The sequence below is a fragment of the Cnephaeus nilssonii genome (assembly GCF_951640355.1).
Source record: "Cnephaeus nilssonii genome assembly, chromosome: 21".
Taxonomy (NCBI): domain Eukaryota; kingdom Metazoa; phylum Chordata; class Mammalia; order Chiroptera; family Vespertilionidae; genus Cnephaeus; species Cnephaeus nilssonii.
In genome coordinates this window covers 39,873,184-39,882,927 of record NC_137092.1, presented here as the reverse complement: position 1 = coordinate 39,882,927, position 9,744 = coordinate 39,873,184, and the positions used below count along the sequence as shown (strand labels likewise).

Below are 9,744 nucleotides of genomic sequence, written 5' to 3'. Positions count from 1 at the left end.
AGGGGAATGTTTACTTTTTAGAGGGGAGGGGAGGGAGCGGGGGAGAGAAACATTGATGTGAGAGACACACATCGAGTGGCTGCCTCCTGCACCCACTCCAACCAGGGCTGGGTATTGAGTCTGCAACCGAGGTATGTGCCCTTGACTGGGAATTGAACCCATGACTGGTCTGCAGGCTGATGCTCTAACCACTGAGCAAACCAGGCAGGGGAGTGGTTTGCATTTTTGAGGCTGTTCTAAGGTCATAGCCTTGGTCAGACAAAGGACCTACTGCTTTCACATACCTTCTGTTCTGAGACGTTGCATATGTGCATGCATGTGTGCCTGTGTGCACACACGTGTGTGTGTGTGTGTGTGTGTGTGTGTGTGTGTGTACACTCTGCCCATCACTCCCTTCAAGCTCCTGTCCAGTCTTGCTTCCCTTGCCCACCTATTCCCCACCTGTGGTCCTCAGGGTTAGATCTCCAACCAGGAGAGGGGAGTGGGCTGAGTACTCTGAAGCAGGTATTTGTGGGCGGCCTGCTCTGTGCCAAGCAGGTTACACTGAGGGTCGGGTCCAGGAGAGAACAAGGCGCACACACGTTTTCTTTCTGCCGCAGCTCACACCCTAGCGTGAAGCACTTGCCGGCTTTCAGACCTCTTGCTGCTGCTTCCCCCAGCCCCCCTCGCACCAGCTGGACACACACGGTCCCCTAGAGGAGGTCAAAGCCACAGAATCAGGGACTGGGCCCCTGCAACCTCACGGGGAGGAGACTGCTTCTAACTTGTAGCTTTAACCGTGTTGTCGTGAATAAGAAATAACCTTTTCTTGTTAAGCCACTGAAATCTTGGGGCTTATTGGATAATTCAGCTAATACAGTGCCTTTTTTTAACGACATTGAAGAAAGGATCTGAACAAGATAAAAATAAATGGAAGGCTACGCCTTGCTCATGGATTGGAAGGATTAACACTGTTAAATGTCCTTACTACCTAAAGGAATAGGCAGGTTCAATGCAACCCCTAGTTAAATGCCAGGGGCATTCTTCTCAGAATTAGAACTGACCCTAAAATCTATGGAGAATCACAAAGACCCCAAATAGCAAAAGAACCCTTGAGAAAGGACAGAGTGGGTGGTATCATGCTTCCTGAGAGCAAACGACACTACGAAGCTACAATAATCAGGACGATACGGTGCTGACACAAAAGCAGATGGGAGAGAACAGAGAGCCCAGAAATAACTTCTCATTTATCCGATCAATTAACCTAAACAAAGGCAGCAAGGAAATACAATGGGGGGAAGACGGCCTCTCCAGTAAGCGGTGTTGGGACAACTGGCCAGATACAAGCACAAAATGGAACCTCCACGTGCTTGCACCATATACAAAAATAAACTCAAAATGGGTTAAACAGTTAAGTGTTAGGCCTGAAACCATAAACGAGGAGAAAATGCTCAGTGAACTCTGACATCACTCTCAGCAATACCTTTTTGATATGCTCCTCGGGTAAGGGAAACAAGGAAGGGTAAACAGCCTGGCCGGCATGGCTCAGTGGTTGAGCGTCAATCTATTGCACCAGGAGATCACGGTTCGATTCCCGGTCAGGAAATCTCTGTGTGGGGTGTGCAGGAGGCAGCTGATCAATGATTCTCTCTCACCATTGATGTTTCTCTCCCTCTCCCTTCCTCTCTGAAATATATATATATATTTGAAAAAGAAAAGTATACAAATAGGACTATATTAAAGTAAAATGTTTCTATACAGTGAAGGGAACATCAACAAAAGGAAAAGACAACCCACTGAATGGGAGAGGGTATTCCACAAATGATACATCCAATAAGGGGTTAATATCCAAAATCTGTAAGCAAAGAACTCGTAAAACAAACAAACCCGAAACCCAATCCAATGAAGAAACTGGGCAGAGAACCCGAAGAGACATCTCTGCCAAGAGGACAGACACACCGGGGGGTGGGGTGGGGGTAACAGGCATGAACATACCCCGACCTCACTTCTCCGGGAAATGCAAAGCAAGCCCAGAGAGACCGCACACCTGTCGTCAACAGATCAACCGCACGTGCTGGCGAGGCTGGGCGAGAAGGGAACCCTTGTGCACTGTTGGTGGGATTGTAAATGGGTGCAGCCACAGTGGAAAACAGTATGGAGGCCCCTCAAAAATTTAAAAATAAAACTGCCAAATAGTCCACCAATTTCACTTCTGGGTATTTATCTGAAGAAAACAAAACCACTAATTCGAAAAGATACACACACCCCTATGCTCCCTGCACCATCACTAGTAATAGCCACAGTAGAGAAGCAATCCAGATGCCCATGGGGGATGCGTGGATAAAGACGATGTGGGATACAATAGAACATTACTCAGCCACAAAAAGGAATGAAATCCTGTCATTTGTGACAACATGGATTAGACCTACGGGATATTATGTCAAGTGAAATAAGTCACAGAGAGAAAGGTAGATAGCAGATGATCTCACTAATATGTGGAATCTAAAAAAACAAGTGAATAAACAAAACAGCAACAGACCCATAGATATAGACAATAAGCTGATGGTTGCCAAAGGGGAGTTGGGAGATGAGCTATAAACAAAGAAACAAACAAATAAGGAAGTGGAACTCCTGCTTCTAAACCATCATCAAGTCTTTCTCTTCACATCAGGGTGCCCCGTCCCTCGGGGACCACGTCCTGGGTGTAAGGACAGTGTCATCGCCCTCCTTCATGGTATCCTGACTACACCCCAGAAAGGAGTATTCACGCAAGGCCAGCCAACCCAATACTGAATTCCTATACAGACTAGAAGGGAACGAGTTTTCCGAAGGCCAGAGTTTTCGAAGGTGGGCAGATCACCTGGGAGCGAGCATTAGGACGGTCCATTCGGAGAAGGAGGCCGGCCCCGGCTCAGCGCCTGGCCCTGTGCAGGCAAACTCGGTCATTTGTTACATTGCACCTGTTTAATGACCTCTAATTACGGGCAAGTAATACTCGTTTTCCACTTACGGCAGCAAAACAGATTTAAGTATAATAATGAATGCACTTAAAGAACAGCAGTAAGTAAGATTTCGGCTGGTTCTCAGCTATGGTAAAAATCACGCAGGTGATACATGGCTGACGAGAACTTAAGAACCTTTGCTCACATTACAGCATGAAAAGAAGCCAAGGTTGGCGGTTCTGTACCTGTTTGGGCCAAATCTACTTGAACTCGGTTTAGAACAACGGCTGCACTCATCCCCGGAGGGCCCTGCTCCAAGCCCAAATTAAAAACCTTATCGGCGATCGGAGACCAAATCCAGTTATCAGGAGCTTTCCAAGTCACTGACCGCCCAACTGCTGGCTTCCAGGGGATTAGTAACGCTTGGCTATCTGTTTGGCCTGCGGAGCACGGAGGGCCTTGGGAACACAGGGAGGCTACGCAGTGAGCAGTCAAGACCAGTTTTAATCGAGTGAGTCAAGTGACCTTATCTTCAATTTCAAGAGAGAAATGTGCCTCGTTCCTCCATCAGGGCAGCACTAACCACACGTGGTGCCTGCCATCCCTCAGGCCCCGCCTCTCCTCCTTCAGGGCAGCACTGACCACACGTGGTCCCTGCCACCCCCCAGGCCCCGCCTCTCCTCCTTCAGGGCAGCACTGACCACACGTGGTGCCTGCCATCCCCCAGGCCCCGCCTCTCCTCCTTCAGGGCAGCACTGACCACACGTGGTACCTGCCATCCCCGAGGCCCCGCCTCTCCTGCTCTAGGGCAGCACTGACCACACGTGGTCCCTGCCACCCCCGAGGCCCCGCCTCTCCTCCTTCAGGGCAGCACTGACCACACGTGGTGCCTGCCATCCCCCAGGCCCCACCTCTCCTGCTTCAGGGCAGCACTGACCACACGTGGTCCCTGCCATCCCCCAGGCCCCGGCCTCTCCTGCTTCAGGGCAGCACTGACCACACGTGGTGCCTGCCATCCCTCAGGCCCCGCCTCTCCTCCATCAGGGCAGCACTGACCACACGTGGTGCCTGCCATCCCTCAGGCCCCGCCTCTCCTGCTCTAGGGCAGCACTGACCACACGTGGTACCTGCCATCCCCGAGGCCCCGCCTCTCCTCCTTCAGGGCAGCACTGACCACACGTGGTCCCTGCCACCCCCCAGGCCCGGCCTCTCCTCCTTCAGGGCAGCACTGACCACACGTGGTGCCTGCCATCCCTCAGGCCCCGCCTCTCCTGCTCTAGGGCAGCACTGACCACACGTGGTACCTGCCATCCCCCAGGCCCCGGCCTCTCCTCCTTCAGGGCAGCACTGACCACACGTGGTCCCTGCCATCCCCCAGGCCCCGGCCTCTCCTCCTTCAGGGCAGCACTGACCACACGTGGTCCCTGCCATCCCCCAGGCCCCGGCCTCTCCTCCTTCAGGGCAGCACTGACCACACGTGGTACCTGCCATCCCCCAGGCCCTGCCTCTCCTCCTTCAGGGCAGCACTGACCACACGTGGTACCTGCCATCCCCGAGGCCCCGCCTCTCCTGCTCTAGGGCAGCACTGACCACACGTGGTGCCTGCCATCCCTCAGGCCCCGCCTCTCCTGCTTCAGGGCAGCACTGACCACACGTGGTGCCTGCCATCCCCCAGGCCCCGCCTCTCCTCCTTCAGGGCAGCACTGACCACACGTGGTGCCTGCCATCCCCCAGGCCCGGCCTCTCCTCCTTCAGGGCAGCACTGACCACACGTGGTGCCTGCCATCCCCCAGGCCCCGCCTCTCCTCCTTCAGGGCAGCACTGACCACACGTGGTGCCTGCCATCCCCCAGGCCCCGCCTCTCCTCCTTCAGGGCAGCACTGACCACACGTGGTGCCTGCCATCCCCCAGGCCCCGCCTCTCCTCCTTCAGGGCAGCACTAACCACACGTGGTGCCTGCCATCCCCCAGGCCCCGCCTCTCCTGCTCTAGGGCAGCACTGACCACACGTGGTCCCTGCCATCCCCCAGGCCCCGCCTCTCCTCCTCTAGGGCAGCACTAACCACACGTGGTGCCTGCCATCCCCCAGGCCCCACCTCTCCTCCTTCAGGGCAGCACTGACCACACGTGGTGCCTGCCATCCCCCAGGCCCCGCCTCTCCTCCTTCAGGGCAGCACTGACCACACGTGGTCCCTGCCATCCCCGAGGCTCAGCACCAGGAAAGATGACTGGGAATTAAAGAGACATGAGTCTTTACTATTCTGTTAGCACCCATCTCCTGCCCACTGTGGTGGGGAGGCTGGATGCAGGCAGACACCTTGGTGTGCGTTTTAATTCTGTCTTCTTCCCTCTGAGATTGTCAGCATCACCTGTTTTGAGGGAGTAAGTGTCTCACTCAGGTGCCAACTCTTACTGACCACAGAAGGCAGCCACAGACGAATCCCACACCCTAAGAAAAGGCCCACATTGTAGTAAAACCATGACCGCCACTTGCTCCACCACCACACCGTAACAAAACCGGTTTTCTTAAGAGCAGGACTCTGCCGTGCCTTCCCGAGGGAGAGCGTGGATTCCTCTAGCGCAGGCCTGTGGACAGGGGGAGGGGCGCAGGGGGAGGGGGGAGGGGGGAGAGCCCGTGCCGCCAGTGCCCGCCGACACGGGCGCTGCTGGGTCAGCCCCTGGGTAGGCGCTTCAGCTAAGGGAAGTCTAGGCTCCGGACACAGGGCTGGGAGGAAACCTTCAGGCCTTGACCGAAGGGAGGTGACAGGACGTCCTCGCCCACATCACAGCTACGGGGCCCCGACGTCCTAGGGCTGCGGCTGTCCCCCAAATCCGTGGCAGGTACAAAAGCGGGCCTGAGCCATCGGAGTAGCTCCCGCATATGACTGTCTTCCCCATGAGCACAGAGGCCATATGTGAAGGGCTGTAAGACAAAACAAAAATGTCGCATCAAGTGCTAGGCCTTGAGTAGCTCTGTAAAGCCCATGTGCTCGGGATTCTCTCTGCCAGCCCTGGACCCTCCGACGGCCCCTCGCTAGTGGGAACAGCTCTCTGTGAGCGGGAGGCAATTACTCATCAACTCAAAATAGATGGCACTGCCCTTTCTCCCTGTGGAACAGACACCCCTTTTCTCATGTAACTACCGACGCAGGAAACGGCTCTGGAGTCTCATTCTAAAACTGGGCTTCGTGACTATCAAATGGCCTCGTCTCCTGAAGGTGGCTTTGGCTGTAGCCAGTCCGGGCCCAGCCCCTCAGACAATCTGAAACCATGAACAGACATTTGTCGCTTCCGTACCCTTCTCCCCCCCGCACCCCCTTCCACCAGATGAAAAAGCACTGGGTTGCCATGTCTCAGTGTGAGTCATGCCAATTTCTCAATATTTACATTTTAAATTTCACTTACTCTTGCTACAGATTCAGTGCTTTAACAGATTATCCTGCAGGATCCTTACACGTTTACCAAGTAGATATCAGTCCCATGTTTCAGTCGATGAAACAGGCTTTTACAGCTGGTAACTTGCCTGGGGGCACGTGGCTGAGTGCCTGGGGTCCCCCGAAGCCTAAGTGCTCACAGGAAGGTGGAGCCTGGCTTTGCCACTTCCGGGCTGGATGACCTTGAGCAAACCATGTCCCTGTGTCTCAGATTTCATATCTATGACAAAGTGAACCTATTACACAGGGTTGCTGTGGAGATTCAATTAGATCACGGAAAGCATTTACAACAGTGCCAGCAGGTACTGAGTACCACGTAAGAAGTATTATCACTGGTTCTCCAATATCCCCACACTGCATGGCCCACCCTGCTGTGAGTCTATGAAGACACAGGTTTCTGAGCCATCAAGAGAGCCGAGACTGAAGGCCATTCCTGCTTCTCAGGGGACAACGTGTGTCACTGAGATCACCTCCTTCCCTTCAGGAGACAGCCTGCATCACTGAGCAGGTCACTTCCTGCCCCTCAGGGGACAGCCTGCATCACTGAGCAGGTCACTTCCTGCCCCTCAGGGGACAGCCTGCATCACTGAGATCCCTTCCCGCCCCTCAGAGGACAGCCTGCATCACTGAGATCACTTCCCGCCCCTCAGGGGACAGCCTGCATCACTGAGATCACTTCCTGCCCCTCAGGGGACAGCCTGCATCACTGAGCAGGTCACTTCCTGCCCCTCAGGGGACAGCCTGCATCACTGAGATCCCTTCCCGCCCCTCAGAGGACAGCCTGCATCACTGAGATCACTTCCCGCCCCTCAGGGGACAGCCTGCATCACTGAGATCACTTCCTGCCCCTCAGGGGACAGCCTGCATCACTGAGCAGGTCACTTCCTGTCCCTCAGGGGACAGCCTGCATCACTGAGATCCCTTCCTGCCCCTCAGGGGACAGCCTGCATCACTGAAATCCCTTCCTGCCCCTCAGGGGACAGCCTGCATCACTGAAATCCCTTCCTGCCCCTCAGGGGACAGCCTGCATCACTGAGATCCCTTCCCGTCCCTCAGGGGACAGCCTGCATCACTGAGATCACTTCCTGCCCCTCAGGAGACAGCCTGCATCACTGAGATCCCTTCCTGCCCCTCAGGGGACAGCCTGCATCACTGAGCAGGTCACTTCCTGCCCCTCAGGGGACAGCCTGCATCACTGAGATCCCTTCCTGCCCCTCAGGGGACAGCCTGCATCACTGAGATCCCTTCCTGCCCCTCAGGGGACAGCTACATCACTGAGCAGGTCACTTCCTGCCCCTCAGGGGACACCCTGCATCACTGAGATCCCTTCCTGTCCCTCAGGGGACAGCCTGCATCACTGAGATCCCTTCCTGCCCCTCAGGGGACAGCCTGCATCACTGAGATCCCTTCCTGCCCCTCAGGGGACAGCCTGCATCACTGAGCAGGTCACTTCCTGCCCCTCAGAGGACAGCCTGCATCACTGAGATCCCTTGCTGCCCCTCAGGGGACAGCCTGCATCACTGAGATCCCTTCCTGCCCCTCAGGGGACAGCTACATCACTGAGCAGGTCACTTCCTGCCCCTCAGGGGACACCCTGCATCACTGAGATCCCTTCCTGCCCCTAGGGGACAGCCTACATCACTGAGATCACTTCCTGCCCCTCAGGGGACACCCTGCATCACTGAGATCCCTTCCTGCCCCTCAGGGGACAGCTACATCACTGAGCAGGTCACTTCCTGCCCCTCAGGGGACAGCCTGCATCACTGAGATCACTTCCTGCCCCTAGGGGACAGCCTGCATCACTGAGATCCCTTCCTGCCCCTCAGGGGACAGCCTGCATCACTGAGTAGGTCACTTCCTGCCCCTCAGGGGACACCCTGCATCACTGAGATCCCTTCCTGCCCCTAGGGGACAGCCTGCATCACTGAGATCCCTTCCTGCCCCTCAGGGGACAGCCTGCATCACTGAGATCCCTTCCTGCCCCTCAGGGGACAGCCTGCATCACTGAGATCACTTCCCGCCCCTCAGGGGACAGCCTGCATCACTGAGATCACTTCCCGCCCCTCAGGGGACAGCCTGCATCACTGAGATCACTTCCCGCCCCTCAGGGGACAGCCTGCATCACTGAGATCCCTTCCTGCCCCTCAGGGGACAGCCTGCATCACTGAGATCACTTCCCGCCCCTCAGGGGACAGCCTGCATCACTGAGATCCCTTCCCGCCCCTCAGGGGACAGCCTGCATCACTGAGATCACTTCCCGCCCCTCAGGGGACAGCCTGCATCACTGAGATCCCTTCCCGCCCCTCAGGGGACAGCCTGCATCACTGAGATCACTTCCCGCCCCTCAGGGGACAGCCTGCATCACTGAGATCCCTTCCCGCCCCTCAGGGGACAGCCTGCATCACTGAGATCACTTCCTGCCCCTCAGAAGACAGCCTGCATCACTGAGATCACTTCCCGCCCCTCAGGGGACAGCTACATCACTGAGCAGGTCACTTCCTGCCCCTCAGGGGACACCCTGCATCACTGAGATCCCTTCCTGTCCCTCAGGGGACAGCCTGCATCACTGAGATCCCTTCCTGCCCCTCAGGGGACAGCCTGCATCACTGAGATCCCTTCCTGCCCCTCAGGGGACAGCCTGCATCACTGAGATCCCTTCCCGCCCCTCAGGGGACAGCTACATCACTGAGCAGGTCACTTCCTGCCCCTAGGGGACAGCTGCATCACTGAGTAGTTCACCAATGACAAAGACCTTTGCAAACAAAGGCGGTACAGAGACATGAGAACCCAATGCAGCATGTGATCCCTGAATGGATCCTAGCCCAGAAACGTTTTCTTTTTTTGCTACAAAAGATGATTGTGGAGGAAACTGGAGAGCTTGCTGCTCACAGAGCAGTGCTGTTGTGATTTCCTGATTTCGAGTCCCTGTTCTGTGGTGACAGAGTACCGTGTTTTAGGGCACATGCTCTGAAGTGTGGTACAGTAACGGACAGACAGAAATAATCCCCTCCATCTCTCAATGCTCTCCACGGTCCCTGGGCTGCAAACACCGCCCTGCCCTAGGGAATCAGGAAACGGAGGTGCCCAGAATCCGGGCTGGACCCAGGCCCATCTAACACCATCGTAAGTGATCTTCGGGAGAGAATGAGATCTTGTGTTCACCAGCCTTGCTGGCCCGCATGGTACATGGGGCCCTGGGCATGAGCGGCATGCGGAGGAGATGGGCGGGGCCTCACCCAGTGAAATGGGAGTGTGGGCAAGAGGAGGCGGAAGGTTAGCGGGGACACTTGGGCATGCGCAAGAAGGAAATCAAAGTGGGCTCATGGAGCGAGTTCTCTAAGCATCGCCGGTGACTCTGGAAGCATCTGGAGGGGGTCCTGGGGCTCCCTG

At 55.8% G+C, this 9,744-nt stretch overlaps 1 protein-coding gene across 3 annotated transcripts in view; it reads right to left on the bottom strand.

The window, feature by feature from the left end:
* Positions 1-9,744, bottom strand: part of NME7 (NME/NM23 family member 7) — a 104,879-nt gene that overhangs the window by 1,692 nt on the left and 93,443 nt on the right. Inside the window, exon 12 of one of the 3 annotated variants that reach the window (XM_079761037.1) lies at positions 5,658-5,843. The exons of 1 other annotated variant lie outside the window; for it this stretch is intronic. In XM_079761037.1, coding sequence (XP_079617163.1) covers positions 5,658-5,843 — 186 coding nt within the window. Of the gene's footprint in view, positions 1-5,043; positions 5,844-9,744 lie in introns of those variants that run through there. One more of the 3 variants, XM_079761036.1, reaches the window with a different exon arrangement.